Consider the following 23,832-nt stretch of genomic DNA (forward strand, 5'->3'; position numbering starts at 1 on the left):
GACTTTGTACCCATGAATCCCCATGGTGGAGCAGAGATTACCAACTTAATTATTGGGAGCAATATGGATTTGTGAGCTTTACACTCTGTATGGATGACATTGATTTGAGAATGTCTGGCTACAGAATGTTGTGGTGCCATTTTTTCTTTACTTGCAGTTATAAATAAAAGAATCCAGTGACAGTCACGAAACAAAGTATTTTGTCAAAGTGTTGGTGAAGAATGGAGTAAGGATCAAGTTTAGTAACGATGTGCCCCAATGCAAGATTGTTTCCCAAAATACAGCCGTGTTGGAATATAGAAGAGAGGACATTGATCATCTGGATTTTGGAATATTATACTATAATCAAGTAGTGATAAGTTTAGAACACTTTTGCTATTAAAATACATTTTCAGTTCAATATATATATTAACATGGATGCATAATTTATTTACTATTGTCAGGTCTGTTCTCTAGGAGGAACAGGAAGAAAGAGGAAAGCAGAAACCAGAGACTGGGACCAACACAATAAGAAAAATAAAATGGCCAGACAACAAAGGTAGAAAAAAATATTTTCTATTTATTGATTGGAATATGTCAGTTTTTTTAATGTGCACCTTCCAGAACTAGTTTTAGACATGGCTGTGGCCCGTGAGAAAAACTTCACTCACTGGCTTTCAATCTCCAGCATTGCAGTGGTAAATCTCCAGCTTTGAGATGGGCCACCCTTGGCATCTCTGGGAGAGTAGTAAAACAGGCTAGGAGGGTAAGAGGAACACAGGGGGCATGGGCTGTGTGGAGATGGTTGCTGGCAGCAGACATCTGGGAGAGAGGAAGAAAAGCAGGCAGAGGGGACACAAGGTGCAGAGGGAAAAGGAGCTGAAAGAGATGTAAAGTAGCTGTGTGGGATGAGAGCAGCTGAGGAAAAGGGGGACCACGGTAGAGGAGATGAAGGTGAGAAAAGGGTGAAAAGTGGCAGAAGAGAATAAGACTAGAAGAAAGTGAGATGACAGAAGCTGAAGAGAGAGGCTATGGCGAGACAAACAGAGGAAAGAGAAATGATGATGACATGGGAAGAAGATAGAAAGAGAATTCCTAAAAGAAGTAATGTGAGGGCAGAGAGAAAACCAAGTAGAGACAGAAGACTGAAGTTAAATTACAGACTCCTCCAATGCAAGTGTACAGCCATATGATTTTAGAAAATCCCCTTATTTGCATATAAAAGAGGATTTAAACATGGGAAAAAACTTTCTAAAATGACCTCTTTTCAGCATTTCAGAAAGAGGCAGCCTGGGGGGCAGATGGGTTAACTCTGCGCTCCATAATGAAAACTTTCCGGTGACTCTGTCAGCAGGACAACATGAACCTTTCCTGGTTCTGTATTGCAAGTTCAAAAATGATATGGGAAGGTGGTGGAAACAGAACTGGGTCAGCTTGCCCAGAAGGCATGGGATCATTTGGTTGCTGTTGGCAGGAAACAGAATGCACCATGGAATCTTCATTTTTGAAGTGAGATAGAACAGTGTGGGAGAGAATACCACTGTCTGCCTGGCCAGAATGAGCAGAAAAAAAGATGGAATATTAACAGAAATGAGGGAAGCTGGCAAATTTGGCAGCCGTATAATAATAGGTGATCTCAGTGTATGACTTTTTTTTTCCAACTCATGATTGATATGCTTGACTGCTTTTGAACTTTGGAGGCCAGCAGCAGTGCTGTATTTCTGAAACCTTTTTTTTTTTTTTTTTTTTTTAAACCATACTTAGATATTTTTGTTGCTTTATCTATATAAATAATTCCCACCTCTGAAGCTCACTCCGTGCCAGACTGAAGCCCCCCAGAAGCCTGCCCCTGAAGCCCCCCCCCCGTAGTGTTCGTAGGATGCCCCGCCCACCCCCGACATAATTCGCAACTCCAACGTTCTGAAGCTCACTCTGTGGCTTCAGTGCAGGGACCAGGGTTCGTGGGTTCGTCATGGTGTAGACTTCCGTCTCTGGCCATCTGTCTCTGCCCCGCCCTCGCGTCACAACGTGATGATGTCGAGGGCGACGCCCTTGTGTCACGTCAAAACGTTAGGACGTCGAGGGCAGGTAATCGCATGACACGACGACACCTCCTCCAACGTTCAGAAGCTGACTGTGGCTTCACTGAACTTCACACGGCATCTTTCAACACTCGGACATTAAAAAAAAAAAACTTTCAAAAAAGAACTCAGTTTCAAAGGTCACTTTTGCTGCTACACCACGCTGGCTCTCAGTGCCCAACGGAGGGAGGGAGGGAGGGACGCCCTAGAACTGGCAGGGAGAGGAGAATGGGGAGGGGGCCCAACCCTGGAACTGGGAGGGAGGGAGGTACAGAGGGCCACCCTGGAACTGGGAGGCACGGAGGGAGGGGGCCGACTCTAGAACTGGGAGGCAGGGAGGGAAGAAGGGGGGCCACCCTGGAACTGGGAGGCAGGGAGGGAAACAGGGGGGCCACCCACCTGGAACTGACAGGGACAGGGGGGGGGGGAGAAAATCCCTGGGACTGGGAGGGGGGCCCCCCTGGAACTGGAAGGGAGGAGGGCCCCTGGCACACACTCTCATTCTTTCACACACTCACACATTCACTCTCTCTGTATCACACACTCACTCTCGCACACACTCTGTAAAACATACACACTCCGAGGAAAACCTTGCTAGCGCATCATTTCATTTGTGTCTGAAACGGGCCTTTTTTCCTAGTTGTTTAATAAAATACATATGTTAACTGTGATTATAAATCAAAAAAGCAGTTTTGTTCTGTTTTGGTTTTGCTTTTGTGATTTTAATTACCCCAGTATTGACTGGATAAATGTAACCTTCAAATTTTGAATACCAATGACCCCTCTAGAACAAAGATAAATAATCTGAAAGAAAAATCCAAGAACAGTGGGCTCTTGTTAATCCCATTTAAAACAAACTTTGCTCACATTGTAGTTTTAAATCACTAATCTCATGAGCACCTTTGGATGGTTAACGGTATAAATAATTAGGAATAAGGGTGCCACTTGTAGGGTGTGTGTCCAGGACAAAAGCTGCATGTACATCTGTATTAAAGGAATTGTAAAAGAAAACGTAGGTCGATTTAATATTGACTAACCCAAAGCCTGCCTTGACTTCTCTGTCCCTTAACTCTAAATTCCACCAGCTTGGTGTAATGACAAAGAGCACAAAGAGTTTTTAAATAAAAACAAGTAAAAAAAAAAAAAGAGGAAGAAGAAAACAAAGATTTAAAAAAAAAAAAAAAAAACCTGGAGAAAAAGTCAAGGAATGTTCCCCAAGAAACCCTGCAAGTGAAGCAGCAGCGAGATCTGGCACTCAATAACTAATTGTCCATTCCTCAGATTCCCTACTGGGTTTCACTATGTACTGATAGAACAACAGCACATACCAACAAACCACTGTGTTCTGCTTCAGATGAAAAATATTATTTTCCTTCTCCTTTCCTGTCGGTGTACGAACAAATCCCCACAGTTCAGGATTCCTTAAGGTTACTGATGGGGTGGAAACTCAGGCATTTTCACTTTATTCAGTGCTTTGAATAGCCCTTGGACCAGGAAAGTTATTTATATAAATTATTAAATAAACAGAGCTCCACAGCATCAGTACTGGTTGGGTTAATTTGAGTGTTTCAGAGCTAGTTAAGCAGTGAGGCTAAAGATGGAAGCAGGATCTTAAATAAATTCATGGGATTTTATGATCATGGTGTCCTTGGTCAATTGTTTCTGCTGCCAAAGACAGTAGTTTTCCTTTTGTAGAATTAAATTATCCGGGGCACATCTGTTTGTAGTTTTTTACATATATTTATTGATGCTTAATATTGGCACATTTTATTATGGTTGCTTTGTTCTATTATTATAAACTTAAAACAAACTGTATTTCAATCACTAACACAACTAGCGAATAATGTGTAGTTGATGTTAGTTTGCTTACTGTGTGTGGAGAACTTGATGTAGTATGTACGTGATGGTTATGTTTTGGTTATGATTTGTCATTACTATGAATGTACTTATTGTAAACTACCAAAAGCTCTACGGATTACAAATGTTTTAATTAAATAAATAAATCATATTGAAGGATTATCAGTGTGGCTTTTTATATGTACCTTCAATGTATTACATAATATTTAGTTCTGTATGTTCTATTTTGTATATTTTATGCTACTAATGTGGCTCTTTGGTATATTTATTGTACTTTTCTCCATACATTAATAATGTACATGTGATATTTTGATTCTAGTTTAGCTATGTTTTCTAATTCTGGTTATGATAAGCATGAAACATTAACCTTGTTTGTATTCCCTAGTATAATAAGTATATTAATATGAGATTTTAAATACAAGATTTTTAAATATGAGACATCCTATATAATAATTCTCACCTCCAACGTTCTATCTTGTTGCCTGTGTCTGTGGCTTTCTTCACAGTTGGTCTGCTAGGCTCTGTAGATCAGGTTGACGTCACGTAGAATGCCAGAGCCGGAGGAGGAGGGGCGAAAGGGGCAGGTCATAGGGGCGGAGGCGGAGCATGAAAGAAACAGAAGCATTGAGGGGAGGAGTAGCCGAGAGCGTCGCGACCAATGGCAGGGAAAGAAAAATTGGAGTCCCCCTTGGGCGTCAGTGGAGGGGGCAAAGCCAAGGAGCGCGTGCTGCTGTGCCGAGCCGGTGCGCGGGTGTGCTCGCATGTTCCTGCGCTGGGGGAGGGGGGACCTCAGGATTCAGAGTGGCACACCTCAGGAGTCGGAGTGGAGCGAAAGAGGAGGAAAGTAGGTGACGGCTGCCCCTCCGGGCCCCATGGGAGGATGTGTGGGCAGCTGCAACGACTCCTCAGGAGGGAGGGAGCCTGAAAATCAGAGGGAGGGGGGGGACCCTGAAAGTCAGAGGGAGTGAGGGAGGGAGGGGACCCTGACACTGGGAGGGAGGGGACAACCCTGAAAGTCGGAGGGAGGGAGGGAAGGGAGGGAGGGAGGCTCCTGGCACACACTCTCTCTCTCAGACACACTCGCACCCAGTCTCACTCTCTCTCTGTCACACACACGCACTCGCACATTCACTCTCTCTCTCTCACAGTCACTCTCACACACACTCTCTCTCAAACATACACACTCCGAGGAAAACCTTGCTAGCGCCCGTTTCATTTGTGTCAGAAACGGGCCTTTTTTACTAGTATAAATATAAGACTTACATATGATGATCTTATTACAGTGAATTGGAAGTTGTAATTCTGTCTGTTAAACTCACATAGGAAGTGTTGCACTGCAGAGATGAACAAATTTTGGTATTTATGCTCTACATATGATGTCACATAGTTTTTTTGTTTTGTTTTATTTTTAGTTAACTTTATATACTTGTTTTATATATTTTTGAGTAATTAATATCATTGTATTTTTATATGTACAGATCCCTGATGCAGACGTTTGCCGAAACACCGGCCGTGTTGGAATCATGATTAAAGAGTTGGGGTGGACATTTAGGGGATCTGTTACTAAAGGTTAGCTCGAGTTATCTACAGCAGGGCCCACAGGAATAAAATGGGACCTGCTGCAGATAACTCAAGCTAATCTTTAGTAAAAGGCCCCCTTAGTGCACTATTAATGCAATTAATTTTGTAAAAATTGTAACTGTGATTACATTTCTTGACCATGAACACAATTTTTAACTCGTCTGTTGCCCACCATTGCTTTCTATCCCCTGTGTATCCTATTTCACATTGGAATAACATAACAGTGGGAAGACATTGGCGCCAGTTGTAAGTAGCATGTGGGAATCACTGCTTGAGACCCTATGAAGAGCCAGATAAATGTTAAGATAAATGTGGGAGGGGGGTGCTGGACTTGTGTACTGGGAGACAGTGCCATAGCCAAAGGTGGGCCTGGGTGGGCCGGGCCCCACCCAATTAGGGCTCTGGCCCACCCAACAGCAGCACACGTATTAGCGGTAGCAGGTGGGGATCCCAAGCTCTGCCAGCAGAAGACTTGCCCCTGATGGTAATGAAAACACTATTCTCCAGGATACCAGCACCTGCGCATGCTCAGTTTTCAGCGCGTGTCTGCTGCAGACTGCTAAGGTGGAAATAAGCGTTTTCCCACCAGCTGAGATTGGTTTTTGGTGGTGGGTGAAGGGGAGAACACTTGGTGCCCACCCACTTCTTGCCTAGGCTCACCCAAAATCTGTTGTCTGGCTACGCCCCTGCTGGGAGGGTCAGCAGTAGGAGAGGAGAGAAATGCGTGTCTGTGTGACAGGGGTAACAGGTTAGCAGTAGACGGGAAAGGATGCAGCAGGAAAGGATAAAGGTAGGTACCTGTAAGGAGGAGAGGGGGAGCAATGTGCTGTGGGAAGAAAATGCGTGTATGCAACTTTTCATTATATTCAGCAGGTTTAAAACATTTCCATGCAGTGGGAATTTACCAGAACCAAGCAATCCAGTCCAGAGGTTCAACTAATCATGTGATTAAAACGATTAATTTTGATTAAAATTTTTAATCGTTGCCCACCTCTAATTGAACAGCATGTTGTAAAGGATAATCACAAAAAATACTGGACACAACTTCAGCAAAAATCTAAACTATAACATCAAAAATGAGCTGAACTTACTTAAACACACTAACTTAGTAAACGTACAGCGTGGTATCAATTCTTGTTTTCTTTTTTCTTATTTTCAATTCAAAGTGGAGAAAAAGACCTCAGCAGTCTCTGCGTGGCGATACTGTGCTCAATGTGCTCAAATGCCAGCATTCCTTGGACTCCGTTGTAATCATTGGTCTCAAAAAAAACTCCACTGGTATATCACAAAATATATGTGAAATACTAAATCGTGATATTTTATTCTTCTAACAATAGTATTAATAATAATGTTACTTAGCTTTTAATCTTGCCCAACGGGGCTCTCCGTTTCGCTATGAAATTTAAGCTTCCTCAGGGGGCCAAGTAACTATTGGAAAATCACGATACCTTACAAAATGGCGTCTCTTACTCCTATGACACCGTGACTGCCGGTGTGTTTAAGTAAGTTCAGCTCATTATTGACGTAAAGGATAATCAGCCATGCTGAGCATTTGTTCAAAAGGATGTTTGGGTCAACATTAAAAAAAAATTGAAAAGTGTGTGTCCAAAATGCATGCCATGATTAATCATGCAATTAAAATGTTTTAATCGTGCAATTAACTGATTAAAATGTTTAATGTGTGCCCATCCCTACTAAAGCGTTATAAAAAAAACAACCCAAAATGATATGCAACAATAAATCCCATCTGAATACATTGGACAGAACGCCCAAGTATGTAAAGCTGGTGAACTGTATATAGCGTATTTAGATGTCAAGCACAGTAAGAACAGATAATGTACAGCTATGCCTTTAAACAGGGCCGTGCCGACACGGTAAGCGAGGTAAGCATGGGCCGCACCATGCTTACCTCGCCCTCTTCTCCCCAGATCCTTGTCCTTTTTTTTTTTGTTTAAATTTACCTCTCCGGTGCGTGGCAGCATAGCGTTAGTGAGGAGGCGGCGCTCCCCTGCCCCGACGTGTCTCTTCCCTTCGCTCGGTTCCACCTTCTTCTGACGTCAGAAATGACGTCAGAAGAAGGTGGGACACTGAGCGAAGGGAAGAAGACACTTCGGGGCGGGGGAGCGCCGCCTCCTTCTCACTAACGCTACGCTGCCGCGCGCCAGAGAGGTAAATTTAAACAAAAAGGAAAAGGATCTGGGGAGAAGAGGGTGGGTAGTGTAGCGATCGTTTTCGGGGGGGGGGGGCGCGCCGGCGGGGCCAACTGCAGGGGGGGCGCCGGAGACCCTATGCACGGCCCTGTCTTTAAACTATGTTCTTAAGTACATTTCTTTACAAACGACTGTACTTAGATTCCTCAGAAAAACTACAGACAACCCAGCTGGTCCTCTCAGCACATTGACAGCCACGGTTTGAAAACCTAGCTCTGAATATACAAATAAAGCCACAGTGCAAAGCGGCCAAGGAAGTGGTAAAGAAACTTAGCCTTACCTTATTCTGGCTGCTTAGTTCCTGGAAGGGGATGTGGGCTGGAAGATAGGTGTGAAGCAGGGCACAGAGAGCCAGTCCATCGCTCCAGCTGCTGCTGAAGTTGGTGATGTCAATGTTCTAAGAAGAAAGGAACAGGAAAGGCATAAATCTGACAGGGCTGCATAAGAGAAAGGATCTTTAGAGCACAAGGAACAAACATGGACAGATGACTTGCCTGACAAATACCCAGTCATGTGTTGTAATTCGTGGAATCTCTCTCTCCCTCAAAAACAGCAGCAGCACAAACCAGAGAGTTGAATGAGGGAGACAATCACATCTCTATACTTGTCAGAATTTGACTCAGTCTTCACCAACCTATTGTGCAAAGTGTAACTTTAAACCGGAGCTAGATTATGGAAGCTCAAATCTTTTCCCGATAGCTTTTTTATTGGACCAACTTGATATATTTTTTGACCTGCTTTAAGGTGTTAAAAGCCCCCCTCCTCAGGTCAAGACTATCTCGACACTGTCCTTTATCCTAGAAAGCTTCGGTGGTACAGACATTCATGGTATCAGAAGTGGTCCAAAGACAGCTCAGAGCACATGTCTGGGCTAGGCCAGAAGCAAACCTGTCACCACGCTGCTGTCACTGCCCTTCTGGCATGCCCTAGCTTGGACCTATTTATTCCATAGAGCCCATAAAGGATTATAGAAGCTGTATACCTGATGCCCTGCAAGCTGTGGCATTCAGCAGGGCACCACAGCTCCCCAAAGCAGCTGCTAATAAGCACTTTCTGTAAATGCAACAGCATCTACCGTAAGATAACAGCTTGCTAGAAAACTTGAGCTGTTGCTCTAAGTAATCAGAAGCGACACTAAGAGGTTCTGAGTGCGGAAATCAGAGAAAATAATTCCAGTAAATTTTTCATGAGTGGTTACTACATTTTGTTCACAATAGCCCCAACAATTACTGACCATTATAAAAGTTCATTTTTTATTCTATATAGTTTTTTTCTGGGTATTTTTATTAAAATATATATATATATATATGTATTCTCTTTTTTTCTTTCCTGATAGTCTCCTGCTCCATTTTCCCTATCAGGTATGATCTTTCACTCATGGGCTACTGGGCTTCCCCCCCTCCCCCCGTGATGTCCCTCTTTTTTCGTCCCTCCACAAGCCTGGGAATCACAATGATGACCTTCTGTCTGAGAGACACCAACTGCTACTCCCTTCCATTCTCAGTATTAGCTGGTAGTGTTGCTATAGAGAGGAAGCCAAGCAGTCCGAATTAAACCCAGTTTAACCTCAAGGTTAGCCCAGCTGTAGAGTTTGATAGTGTAAAAGTGAGAACATGGATGAAACCTATCCAAAATGTAGGCTAGGACCGAATGCGCGCCAATTTGGAGTTACCGCCCGGCTACTGCGTGGCTCTTGCAGTAACATAGTAAATGACGGCAGATGAAGACCTGAACGGTCCATCCAGTCTGCCCAACAAGATAAACTCATTCATCCTTGCCCATCTTCAAATCCTTGCTCAAAGCACACCTCTTCAATGTCGCATTCGGCACCTAACCATTATACCTCTATTCAGGAAATCTAGACTGCCCCAACTTGACATTTCGTCCTTTAGATTGTAAGCTCCTTTGAGCAGGGACTGTCCTTCTTTGTTAAACTGTACAGCGCTGCGTAACCCTAGTAGCGCTTTAGAAATGTTAAGTAGTAGTAGTAGTAGTAGTAGTTTATATGTATATCCGAGTTTGATTTGTCCCTGCCTTTCTCAGGGCACAGACCGTAGAAGTCCACCCTGCACCAGTTTTATTCTCCAAATACCGGCGTTGCCACCCAATGTCCGCTAAGATTCCATAGATCCATTCCTTCTAATCAGGATTCCTTTGTGTTTATTTTATTTATTTTGCACATTTATACCACAGTTTAGCAGGCTCAAAGTGGCTTACAATGCACTGATAGGCTATTGACAGATCAGAGGTGACACGGTTACAATTAATTTTGAGAGAATAAAAGAAACAAGACAAAAGAAAACAAGGAAAGGATGCACACTCATGTTTGAATTCCATTACCGTTTTCATCTCCACCACCTCCCGCGGGAGGGCATTCTACATATCCACCACCCTCTCCGTGAAAAAATACTTCCTGACATTAGTCCTGAGTCTGCCCCCCTTCAACCTCAATTCGTGTCCTCTAATTCTACCACCTTCTTGTCTCTGGAAAAGTTTCGTATGCGGATTAATACCTTTCAAACATTTGAACGTCTGTATCATGTCACCCCTGTTTCTCCTTTCCTTCAAGGTATACATGTTCAGGTTGGCAAGTCTCTCCTCGTACAGTTTGCAACGCAAATCCCATACCATTTTCGTAGCTTTTCTTTGTACCGCTTCCAGTCTTTTTACATCTTTGGCCAGATACAGCCTCCAAAACTGAACACAATACTCCAAGTGGAACCTCACCAACGACTTGTAGAGGGGCATCAACACCTCCTTTCTTCTGCTGGTTAAACCCCTCTCTATGCAGCCTAGCATCCTTCTAGCCACAGCCGTCGCCTTGTCACATTGTTTCTTCACCTTCATATCGTCCAACACCATCACCCCAAGGTCTCTCTCCTGAGTCGAGCTTGCTAATCTCTTCCCTCCTATTCGGTATCTCTCTTTTGGGTTTCTACACCCCAAATACATCACTCTGCACTTCTTGGCATTACATTTTAACTCCATATACACAAGAGAAACCGTTGTACTCACAGTCTAATATTCTCTCTTTTTTTTGTTTTATATTTGCAGTGAATCACACATTGAAAAATATATTAAAACGGGTGATAGCATGTGACTAATGTTTGTAAAGAGTGCTCAGTACCACATGCTGCTACGGCTGGGCTACTAAGATGCAAGCATGAGTTAATCTCAACATCATGTGCAGATAAAAACTTATCTAATCATCGTTTCTTTTTCCATGAGTGAGTGGAGTGGCGAACCTTTCGGTCTATATGAATATGTCCCGGATCATCTTACGAGTTCTCCTGAGGACGCTCATTGAGCGAAACACACGTTGTGTCGAGAACGATTTAAAAGGGAACAAATAACAACAGAATGAACATTAACAAGTTTCAGAAAATGAACTGATGATTAGATAAGTTTTTATCTGCACATGAGCACTAACACAAGCACGAAAACACATCTGTGACAGCAGCGGTACTACTGAGGAGCACAGGATTTATTTGAACTCCTCCTCCAGTTTTAAGATAAGTGGAGTTTATTTATATGAAGATCAGAGACATTGACTATATATTATTCATATTCCACACTGGAGGGTGGTGGGGCATGAGTGCAATGATGTTGAGATTAACTCATGCTTGCATCTTAGTAGCCCAGCCGTAGCAGCATGTGGTACTGAGCACTCTTTACAAACATTAGTCACATGCTATCACTCGTTTTAATATATTTTTCAATATGTGATTCACTGCAAATATAAAACAAAAAAAAAGAGAGAATATTAGACTGAGTTCAATGGTTTCTCTTGTGTATATGGTGATATGTTTAACTGAAACTTGAACGTTATATTTACCCCAGAGTGTTTTTATTAGTATTAAATTTTAACTGCCAGACTCTTGACCATTCTTCTAACTTTCGGAGATCCCTTCTCATCGTTTTTACTCCCTCCAGGGTACCCACTCTATTGGCTATCTTTGTGTCATCCACAAAAAGGCAAACCTTTCCTTCCAACCCTTCAGCAATATCTCTCACAAATATATTAAACAAAATGGGCCCCAGCACCGACCCCTGAGGAACCCCACTGCTCACCATCCTTTCTTCCGAGCGGATTCCATTTACCACCACCCTCTGCCACCTGTCGGTCAACCAGTTTTCTATACAGTTCACCACTTTCGGTCCTAAGTTCAGCCCTTTCAGCTTATTCACAAGTCTTCTGGGGGGACCGTATCAAATGCTTTGCTGAAATCCAAGTAGATTACATCTAGCGCATGGCCTTCATCCATTTCTTTTGTCACCCAGTCAAAGAAGTCAATGAGATTCGTTTGGCAGGATTTTCCTTTGGTAAAGCCATGTTGTCTCGGGTCCTGTAACCCGTTGTCTTCTAGAAACTTAACTATCCTTTCTTTCAGCAGCGACTCCATTATTTTTCCTACCACCGATGTGAGACTTACCGGTCTGTAGTTTCCCACTTCTTCCCTGTCTCCATTTTTGTGAAGAAGGACCACATCCGCTCGTCTCCAATCTCGCGGAACCTCTCCTGTCTCTAAAGATCTATTAAACAAATCTTTAAGAGGTCCTGCCAGGACCTCTCTGAGCTCCCTCAGTATCTTGGGATGTATCCCATCCGGCCCCATAGCTTTGTCCACCTTCAGATTCTCCAGCTGTTTATAAACTCTTTCTTCCGTAAACGGCGCAGTATCCACTCCATTCCCAAATATTCCTTCAGCAGCCAACCGTGGTCCTTCACCAGGATTTTCTTCCGTTAACACCAAAGAGAAGTAATTGTTTAGCACATTCGCTTTATCCTCCTCACTTTCCACATAACCACTCTCATTATCTTTCAGTCTCGCAATTCCATTCCTATCTTTTCTCCTTTCTCCAATATATATCTGAAAAAGGTCATCACCTCTTTACATCTTTAGCCATTTTTTCTTCTGCTCGTGCTTTTGCTAGCCATATTTCCCTCTTCACTTCTTTGAGTTTAATCCGATAATCTTTTGTGATCCTCTCGTTGTGTTCTTTTGTATTTCTTGAACAAAGCCTCTTTTGCTCTTATTTTTTCAGCTACTTGGTTGGAAAACCATATAGGCTTCCTGTTTCTCTTGGTTTTGTTTACTTTCCTCGCGTAAAGATCAGTCGCCATATTTATAGCAGCCTTCAGCTTTGACCACGTTCCATTTCTCCTACGCTTTCCCACTTCAACAGCTCCTTTTTCAGGTATTCCCCCATTTTATCAAAATCAGTACGTCTGAAATCCAGTACTTTTAGTTTTGTGCGTCCACACTGCGCCTTCGCCCTTATATCAAACCATATGGTGTGATGATCACTATTAAATAGGTGGGCACCCACCCAGATATTAAAAACACTTCCTCCATTCGTGAGCACTAGATCCAGCATCGACCCTTCCCTCGTGGGTTCCTTCACCATTTGTCTGAGCAAGGCACTTTGACAGGCGTCCACAATCTCCATACTTCTTTCTGATTCCGCAGACGGGACGTTCCAATCCACATCAGACAAGTTGAAATCTCCCAACAGTAGCACCTCCCCTTTCATACTAATCTTTTGAATATCCTCTACCAGATCCTTGTCTAGCTTCTCTATTTGTGCCTGAGGTCTGTAGATAACCCCCGTATGGACACAGGTTCCATCTTCTCTTTCCAGGACAATCCATAAAGCTTCTTCCTTTCCCCAGGTGCCTTGCATTTCAGCCGCTCTGATATTGTCTCTCACATACAGCGCGCCACTCCCCCACTTCTTCGGCCCTCTCTATCCTTTCTAAAAAGATTATAGCCCGGTATAGTCACATCCCATTCATGGGAATCATTGAACCACGTCTCTAATAGCAACAATATCCAAGTTTTCTTCAAACATCAGGGCTTGCAAGTCTTGAACCTTTTTTACCTAGACTGCGAGCATTTGTGCTCATTTCTTTCCATCTGCATAGAGAGTTTAGGTGGTTTTCTGTATTTAGATGACCTTTCCCTCTGCCATCAAGTTTATTCTGGGGGTGACTTTTCGAATTCCCTTGTTTCCTTTTGTCACCCCCCCCCCCCCCCCGCCTTCTAGTTTAAATGTCTAGAAACATACTGTCTGAAGTTCTCCCCAAGGACACAGGTAACCTCAGTTACCAATCAAACCAATTCTGAAAAAGCCCAGCGTAACTCACAGCTCGCAAGGTAAAGTGAAGTTCTGGGGTTTTTTTTCTCTAACTACACAGTTGTACACAAATTGCCTCTCCTCCCAAGGTATGAGTCACTAGGTGCTATGTAACCAAATTGATTTAAATTAGGTCTCTGGCACTGAAGATTCAAAACGCAATTCTAATAAACACAACTTTAAGACAGATACCAGAATCAGCGTCACCAAATCTTGTGTAACCAAGTTAATTGGATTAAATCACTTGGCACAGGTACAAAACACAGTTCTAGAGAGCACCTTTAAGACAATTGCAGCATAAAAATATGAAATCACTGGCACAGAAGTGCAACACAGTTCAAATAAGAAACTGCTAGCATAAAATTATGAAATCACATTGCAACAATTGTAAGTTACAGGCAATAGGATAGAAAGGTTTAGAGAGGACAGACCCTCAACAAGTGAAAGGACAGGGTTTTTTTTGTTTTTGTTAGATGAGATATAATAGAGTTGGCACGTGTCCGATATGTGCGGCCGAAAAATGTTTATTTTCTGGCATAGTGGCATTTGACGCCTTCTGTCTCGCTGCACCCTACGCCTGGAATAAACTTCCTGAGCCCCTACGTCTTGCCCCATCCTTGGCCACCTTTAAATCTAGACTGAAAGCCCACCTCTTTAACATTGCTTTTGACTCGTAACCACTCGCCTCCACCTACCCTCCTCTCTTCCTTCCCGTTCACATTAATTGATTTGATTACTTTATTTATTTTTGTCTATTAGATTGTAAGCTCTTTGAGCAGGGACTGTCTTTCTTCTATGTTTGTGCAGCTCTGCGTACGCCTTGTAGCGCTATAGAAATGCTAAATAGTAGTAGTAGTAGTAGTACTGCCCAGTTACCACATGAGACCTTACTGCTAAGTCAATGGCAGGCAGTAAGGTCTCAGAGCCAAAATGAACACGTGTGCCAATTTTTATTTTGCCGCACATCCATTTTTAGCAAAAATTTTAAAAAGGCATTTTTTGCAGGCGCGCTGAAAAATGGATCTGCACGTGCCCAAAACATGCGCCCATTTTCAGCACACCTTAGTAAAAGGACTCGTGAATGATCTCCCACCTCACTCCTGTTCTGCAGCACCCTTACTCCAGTACCAAGACCTCACATGCTGATCTGCCAATGCATTTCACTCCTCTCCTGCAGTACTCTTGAGCTACTCCAGTAGGGAGACACCTCTACACCAGGGGCGTAGCCAGACTTTGGCGGGAGGGGGGTCCAGAGCCCGAGGTGAGGGGGCACATTGTAGCCCCCCCCGGTCCCCCCATTGCTGCCGACACCGTCCGCCAGCCATTGTCAACCCCCCTCCCCAACGACCCGCTCGACCCCCCTCCCGCCGCCAACCTTTGCTGGCGGGAGTCCCCAACCCCCCGCCAGCCGAGTTCCTCCTCGCAAAAGGCTTCCTATTCCTTCTGTTTCTACGTCCTGCACATTGTACGTGCAGGACGTCAGACTCACAGAACGAAGCCTTGCAGACAGGACGTCAGAAACAGAAGGAATAGGAAGCCTTTTATGAGGAGGACCTCGGCTGGCGGGGGGTTGGGGTACCCTGCCAGCAAAGGTAGGCAGGTTGGCGGCGGGAGGGGGGGGGGGTCGAGCGGGTCATCGGCAGGGGGTCCAGGACCCAATCTACAGGGGCCCAGGGCCCCCCAAGCCCCACGTAGCTATGCCACTGCTCTACACAGTGTTCCCCCTCCCCCAGTAGTGGTATAATAGTGCACCTTAGCACTAATCTACAGCACTCTACTTCACTAATTTATCAAATTGTGCTATAATTTTGAACTATACAGGCTGTGATGTGAAATATTTTTGAAGTCACTAACAGCGGCCCTGTTTACTAAGGTGTGCTAGCGTTTTTAGTGCATGCCAAAAATTAGCACAAGCTAACCGTGTAGATGCCCTTAGGAATATTATGGGCATCTACAGGGTTAGTGCGCATTAAAAACGCTAACACGCCTCTAGCGCAGCTTAGTAAACAGGGCTCTAACTGGCACTGTAAAATGCAGAATCATTGTTATATTATCTATCCCCGCAACAGGGTCTCTTGTCCTGCTCTGATAATTAGACAAAGTCTGGCTGAGATAAAGGCTGCATGGGAAGAGCTGTGTTGCAAGATGCACGTATGCTACTGGTGACGTCCAGCAAGGGATAGCCCCTGTTAATGATTATGGCAGTTAAAAGTGGAATGAGAACAAAAAGAAATTAATTCCAGCAATAGGAAAACAAAACAAAAAAAAAAAAACCCAGAAGAATTTTAAAACTGAGTAGAGCGGAAGAACAGATAAAAAAGGGAAGATATCCTACAATGGAATCAATGAAACAAGGGAAAGGTGGAGGAGACAAGTGAAAAGAAAAGGACAAACTGGAACGAGACTAAAGAAAGGAAAGGAGGACTTGTTATGGCACTTCCTAAAAAATACAACATAAAATATTATTTATATAAAGCAGCTAGGGTTCTCTCTCATATTATTTTTTTACATCTTTATGTATGCAACAACCCTCTCCCCCCCCCCCCCAGGAAAATGCCTGTGCTGGACGCAGGAGGTGGGAAGATTGTCTTGAGGTCACTATGGTAATGGGGGCTGGTAAATCTGGCCTGGTGGGTGGATATAGGGGGAGCCCAGCCTCCAGAGGCGGAGCAGAACAGATAAAAGGGACTGTGAATAGTGGATTGGGGTCTTTGGTTGCCTTATCCCCGCCAAAACCCTGAGTACTGAGGGGGAGTCCTAGAGCTGAACAGGTGGACTTTGGTGTGGCTGGTTGTTGAAACCTCTGCTGGGGGCAGAGGGGGTCTAGGTTGGTTCCCCGTCACAGGGAACCTCAAGAAGAAAGGAGTGCCTGGTGGAAAAAGACACCCAGGTCGGGGTGTGGAGGAGCCCCACTCCCAGTAGGACTTTGCCAGCCAGCCAGAGGATCCCTAATCTGGGATGGGACAGACATATAATGGACATTGATTGTATGTGACTGAAACAGGCATGAGCTAAATCCAAAATCCCTTCCACTTCCCTCACCATGGATCTTTCTGTCCTACTCTCTCTACGATCCCTTCTCCATCCTTTCCCTTCCTATAAGATACTCTATCATCTACATAGCAAGCCTACCAGGCACAAATGGTAACAACCCTACCTGTGAAAAGGAAACCTTGAAAATATTATAAAAGGCCCTAAATACACCTCCAACTGGGAGTTGCAGACTAGAAAACAGAACAACTTACACACTAGCACAAACGTTTCTAGCCAATATGTCACATAGGAATCTCAGGTGTGCTTTAAAATTCTCATCAGGTGACGAGATAGGCACAGGGTACAGGTCACAACTTCGGCAAGCAGGGGCAAAGTTCTAAACTTGCTTTTTCCTCATCTCGTGCACCTTCCTCTTTAGCCAGCAGGGGGAGTGAGTGAGCATATTACTTGCCGCTGCCATCCCTTGGAATAGTATAAAGCAACACACAACACACCAGTTGGGGCAATAATTTTTTTGGACAGTAAGGTGCATCTCAGTGCTCTTAGGTCAGGGACAAACCTGATAATTTGTCAGATACAGAGATCCAAAACCATCTAGGAAAAAAAAGGGACCATACACACTCACTCTATGCCCCTGATTGCGAGCCTATGACACGCGTGTCAGCACTGTCACGCGTAGCCATTTTTGATGACACGCGGCGCTGCCGCAGTGTGGTCCGCCCTCCCTCCTCGCTCCCGGAAACTAACCTTAAAGCCTCCTTTCACATCGCAGCAAGCAGCAGCAGGGCAGGCCACTCCTTCCTTCCGTGTCCCGCCCTCGCCTGACGTAACGTCCGCGAGGGCAGAGCACAGAAGGAAGGAGGAGAGGTCTGCCCTGCTGCTGCTTGCTGCGACGTGAAAGGAGGCTTTAAGGTTAGTTCTGGACCCGGTAGCAGGTGGAGGGGGGGGCCCAGCGACCTCGGGTGGGCAGCAATCTCGGGTAGGGGGGGCCCGGGGGCGGTCCTAGTAGATTTTTCTCAAAGTGACACACCACCCGAGTTATGCTCGGTTTTTTCGCGAATTTTGACACACCAAGCTCAAAAGGTTGCCCATCACTGCTCTATGCAATATACAAAACAAATTAAAAATGAAAATACAAAGCAAACTTGTACAGACAGATACAGAAGAGGGCACAAATCTCAAGAAAACTCAAAAGCTAGAAAACAATAATAGAAACATGAAAAAAATACTAGTACTAGAAGAGGGGAAACCACACGCTATAAAGTTCTCTTAATAATTCTTATGGTCACCTATAATGAGCCCCCCGACTTCACTAAAACTGCAGGAAAATCGAACAAATGCCAGGGCTGGGGCTACAGAAAACTATGAAGTCCCATGGTTTCATTTTCAGAGGGAAGCCTGGAGAGACAGAGGCAGTAGGGCTTCTTGCCAAAATCCAAGATGATTTGGAGTCCCGGGGGGGGGGGGGGGGGGGTGCAAGGTGGTGGTGCTGCCAAGGGACTGAAGGGATGAAATAGATGGTGGTGATGTGATGTAATGAACTGAGCACAGGAAGCAAAATGCATAAAACTTTGGTCAGACATGCAGAACATAGATAGACCTTCACCAAAGAGCTAGAAATTATAAACAGAGCTGTTCATAAAAAAACTGAACAGGAAACCTCAAGAAACCAGACTCTGCATGCACTGCAACACTGGTGAAATAGAAACATATCGCCTCCTGCACTGCGCAAAATATAAAAAAAACGCTTTGCAAAATGTGCATCTCTTTTGATGGAGAAAACATAAGGCGGTGTACGAATCAAAATTATTAAGTAAAAAAAGAAATGAACTACAATATTGAAAGGACAGAAAGCATCATTCACACAAGAGAAACAAGTCCAGACAATCAAAAACCAAGATTAAAATAACAAAAAAAACTTACCGAGGGATAAAGCCAGCTTGAGAGCCTGAAACTATTGCCAAAAAAATCAAGATCCAAATGCTTGTTCAAAGAGCCACATTTTAATGGCCACTTTTAAACTCCTTAACAAAAGACATACTGTGTATATAAGGAGGTAAGGCATTCCAGGAAGTAGGAGCAGTGAAATAGAAGGCACTGTGTGTCATAGATTCTAAGCATGCCTGTTTTGGACCTGGGAGAACCAAACTGTAATCATTTAAAGAACACAGAACACATAGTCCATGCTACCAATCCCAGTTGCTTCCCCATAGCAAACTATGGACTTTTCCTCCAGGAACTTGTCCAAGTGAGGTCAGTCGGTGGTCAGGAGAAATATGCAGATACAGTGAAATGTTATGTATACAGGTAGCTTTCTCCTCAATGAAGCAACGTCCCTGGGAGTACTTCCATTTAGAGCAACTAATACAACTGTCTGGTGAGCCTAACTGGCTATACTGAGTTAATCTATATGTGGCTCGATCCCTTTGGAAAGTTTTCCTTTACATATATTATCACAGCAGCATGTATAAATTGCCAGGCCAGGAAAGTTTCTTCAATGGAGTAAGGAGAAGGGTAACCTTCGAAAGCTAATAAAAAAAATATATCAAGTTACTCCAACAAAAAAAGTATCATAATTTCTTTTCTATGTTTTGTTTTATTTCTATTTATTACCTTTAAAAGTGGACTAACACGGCTACTACATCACTTTATTCAATGGAGTAAGAAAGGGGACGGAGGGATACAAGTCTTTTTTTTCTTTCACAAATATAACAGATGTTGTATGGGGGGGGGAGGGTGGCACAGGGTCAAAGGACCAAGCAGAAGCATTGGGAATCAGAAACGGAAGGAAAGTCCTACATCACTGAAAGCTATAAACCGTCACAGATCCCTCTCTGCCAGGAAAGGGCTTGTGAGGTTACTAAAATTATCACCCCAATCCATATTTTTTGAACATTTGGATCCAGGAAAACAGATAACACTGAAATCTGAACATTATTATCAGAAGAAGTGGTTACCCTTTGTTGGTAAAGGCTGTGAACTTGTAGCATGGATGTCAACTGGGCTCCATACAGGAAATAACAACCATTAAAAAAACCTAAACAGACCCCCCCAAAAAAGATGACTAATGATTTTGTTGTAAACAATTCACGTTACAAAAAGGCAGCAGGGGAGAAAAGGAGAGGAAACATGCTCCATATAAACCGCAACTGGAAAAATACTACTAAAGACTAGAAACAAGATGGAAGAAGTGAAAAATGGGGCCCAGGTCTTTGGGAATTCTTTGCCCTGAAGTCAGAGCAGTTACTAGTCTGAGATTTCTAGACAAGGAGATGCTCTGCTGCTAAAACTATATTGTTAAAGAGAGAATGTCTGTATTTGATGGAGGGACAATTTGAAGCTGGTAGAGCTGCTAGTAGGCATTGTACAAAGATGCAGGCGTTCAGCCCTCAAGTGTAAAATTACCCATATTGGGCTGAATTCTATATATGTGGCCTGAAAATTTCATGCGGAAAAAAATATGCCTAGGTGTATTCTGTAAATTTTCACGTGGTGTATATAGAACTATACCGAGCGCCTCTCCACACAACCAAATTTAGTTGCAGCCATCTATGCCATGTTTTACTTGGCGTACATCCCGTCACCTAAATTAGGCATACAGTGGGTGTAGTCTATAACAGCACACTCATGTCCCCCTATTCAACTATGCGACCCAGAATTTAGGCACCCCACGTTTCAGAATACGCTTAGCGAGTTGTGCACGTAAATTGTAACTAATGCCAATTAGTGCTAATTGCTTGTTAATATCCAATTATGAGCACTGATTAGCTAGTTAACCAATTAAGTTATGCGCATGTCACGGTCCCAGGCTTTAAACAAACAGTCACGAACTCTGGAACAACATGAGCCCTTGGCCTACTGTTGTTGAGTGGCAGCAGGAGGCAAACCCCCCCAAGCAGGACTGGACTAACAAGCTTGGCTGGAACCAAATGCTGGGATGGACATGGCTTGACAGGAACCGGATGCAGGACCGGACTTGGCTTGAATGGAACCGGATTCAGGATACTAAAACAAGCTTGGCAGGAACAGGATTCAGGATACTGGAACAGGATTCAGGATATTCAAACAAGCATGGCAGGAACAGGATTCAGGATACTCAAGCAGGATTCAGAATTTTCAAAACAAGCTTAGCAGGAACAGGATTCAGGATACTTAAACAAGCTTGGCAGGAACAGAAGCTGAAAGCAAACAGGGCAGAGACAAGCAGGAAGGGGACCGGAGCTGAAGACAAACAGGGCAGACAAGCAGGATACAAAGCTGACCCACTCAGACAAACAACAGAGCTAAGGCTGAAGCTAAGGTAGAGGGGACTAGAACAAGCAAGGCAGACTAGGCAGGACACAAAGCTGACCCACACAGACAAGCAAAGGAACTATGGCTGAAGGCTGAACCTAGCATATAAACAGACCGAAAAGAACAGAAGCAGAAGTGCACACAGGCACCCTAAACAAGGAATCAAGACAGAAGTGCCCGCAGGCACACAGACTAGAACAAGGCAGAAGTGCTACACTGCACACGGACTAACCTGGAGACCTTTGGCATTGCAAAGGCACTGAAAGGCACTTTCTTATAAACAGGACAGAGACGGGAAATACACACTGAACACCAAAGTGAGGCTTGAAACACACATTGAAAGAAACCCTACAGACAGTAGCCAGCACAGCAGCTGACCATCGGGACATAAGGTGAGTCAGAGAGGGATCACGACCACAGTCATGACAGTGCATTGTTATAGAATACGCTTCGATTTCCATGCGTAAATTAACATAGTAGATGATGGCAGAAAAAGACCTGCACGGTCCATCCAGTCTGCCCAACAAGATAAACTCACATGTGCCATTTTTTGTGTATACCTTACCTTGATTTGTACCTGTCTTTTTCAGGGCACAGACTGTATAAAGTCTGCCCAGCACTATCCCCGCCCCCCAACCACCCGCCCCGCCTCCCACAACCGGCTAAGCTTCTGAGGATCCCTTCCTTCTGAGCAGGATTCCTTTATGTTTATCCCACGCATGTTTGAATTCCGTTACCGTTTTCCTCTCCACCACCTCCCGCGGGAGGGCATTCCAAGCATCCACCACTCTCTCCATGAAAAAATACTTTCTAAAATTTTTCTTGAGTCTGCCCCCCTTCAATCTCATTTCATGTCCTCTCGTTCTACCGCCTTCCCCTCTCCGGAAAAGGTTCGTTTGTGGATTAATACCTTTCAAATATCTGAACGTCTGTATCATATCACCCCGGTTTCTCCTTTCCTCCAGGGTATACATGTTGAGGTCAACAAGTCTCTCCTCATACGTCTTGCAACGCAAATCCCATACCATTCTTGTAGCTTTTCTTTGCACCGCTTCCATTTTTTTAACATCCTTTGCAAGATACGGCCTCCAAAACTGAACACAATACTCCAGGTGGGGCCTCACCAACGACTTATACAGGGGTATTAAAACCTCTTTTCTTCTGCTGGTCACACCTCTCTCTATACAGCCTAGCAATCTTCTAGCTACGGCCACCGCCTTGTCACACTGTTTTGTTGCCTTCAGGTCCTCAGATACTATCACCCCAAGATCCCTCTCCCTGTCTGTACCTATCAGACTCTCACCGCCTAACACATACGTCTCCCGTGGATTTGTACTCCCTAAGTGCATCACTTTGCATTTCTTCGCATTGAACTTTAATTCCCAAACGTTAGACCATTCTTCTAGCTTCCACAGATCTTTTTTCATGCTTTCCACTCCCTCCGGGGTGTCCACTCTGTTGCAAATCTTGGTGTCATCCGCAAAAAGGCAAACTTTACCTTGTAAGCCTTCGGCAATGTCACTCACAATATATTGAATAGAATCGGCCCCAGCACCGATCCCTGAGGCACTCCACTACTTGCCTTTCCCTCCTCCGAGCGAACTCCATTTACCACCACCCTCTGGCATCTGCCTGTCAACCAGTTCCTAATCCAGTTCACCACTTCGGGTCCTATCTTCAGCCCGTCTAGTTTATTCAAGATCCTCCTGTGGGGAACCGTGTCAAAAGCTTTGCTGAAATCTAAGTAGATTACGTCCATAGCATGTCCTTGATTTAATTCTCCGGTCACCCAGTCAAAGAATTCAATGAGATTCGTTTGGCACAATTTCCCTTTGGTAAAACCATGTTGTCTGGGATCTTGCAACTTATTTGCTTCCAGGAAATTCACTATCCTTTCCTTCAGCATGGCTTCCATTACTTTTCCAATAATTGAAGTGAGGCTTACCGGCCTGTAGTTTCCAGCTTCTTCCCTATAATCACTTTTGTGAAGAGGGACCACCTCCGCCGTTCTCCAATCCCACGGAACCTCTCCTGTCTCCAAGGATTTATTAAACAAATCTTTAAGAAGACCCGCCAGAACCTCTCTGAGCTCCCTCAATATCCTGGGGTGGATCCCATCTGGTCCCACTGCATTGTCCACCTTTTGGCGCCATATATGCGATTATGGGAACAAGAAGAACAAAATTAGGGAGATTTAAAAATTTTTACTATAACTTCTTGATAGACTGATGATTGTATTTTTATATTGCTGTAATCTGCCTTGTATATTCCAACAAACTGAAAAGGTTTATTAAATTAAATTAAGGGTGAAAATTAGTATATGAAAGGGAAAGCTCAAAAACTATGAGAAAATGTTCTCTCACTGAAAGGATGGTGGAAGCCTGGAGCAGACTTTTAGCAGAGATGGTAAAACCAAGTCAGCAGAAGAATTCAATCATATATATATGTGAGAGACAGACAGCAAAGAATTTTAGTGACAGAGAGAGACCACAGATCAAGTGAGACTTCTTACAATACAGTAACCAGGTAGAAATGGGCAGATGAGGTGGATAACATCTTCTAGGATTCTGTTTCAAGGCCTGCCACCTTAGTACACACTCCACACAGATACTTAGAAACAGAGGCCCAGATGCACAAAACCTAACGAGCCCACAACTTGCGTTTTAAACTGGTACTAGCCAGTTTAAAACGCAAGTAGT

The 23,832-nt window shown here is 44.0% G+C and overlaps 1 protein-coding gene across 1 annotated transcript in view; it reads right to left on the minus strand.

Annotated features, from left to right (window-relative positions):
* Positions 1-23,832, minus strand: part of SPECC1 (sperm antigen with calponin homology and coiled-coil domains 1) — a 217,134-nt gene that overhangs the window by 20,279 nt on the left and 173,023 nt on the right. The window contains exon 13 of the mRNA XM_030185806.1: positions 7,989-8,105. Coding sequence (XP_030041666.1) covers positions 7,989-8,105 — 117 coding nt within the window. The remainder of the gene's footprint in view (positions 1-7,988; positions 8,106-23,832) is intronic.

Source organism: Microcaecilia unicolor, chromosome 13 (genome assembly GCF_901765095.1).
Source record: "Microcaecilia unicolor chromosome 13, aMicUni1.1, whole genome shotgun sequence".
NCBI classification, from domain to species: Eukaryota; Metazoa; Chordata; class Amphibia; order Gymnophiona; family Siphonopidae; genus Microcaecilia; species Microcaecilia unicolor.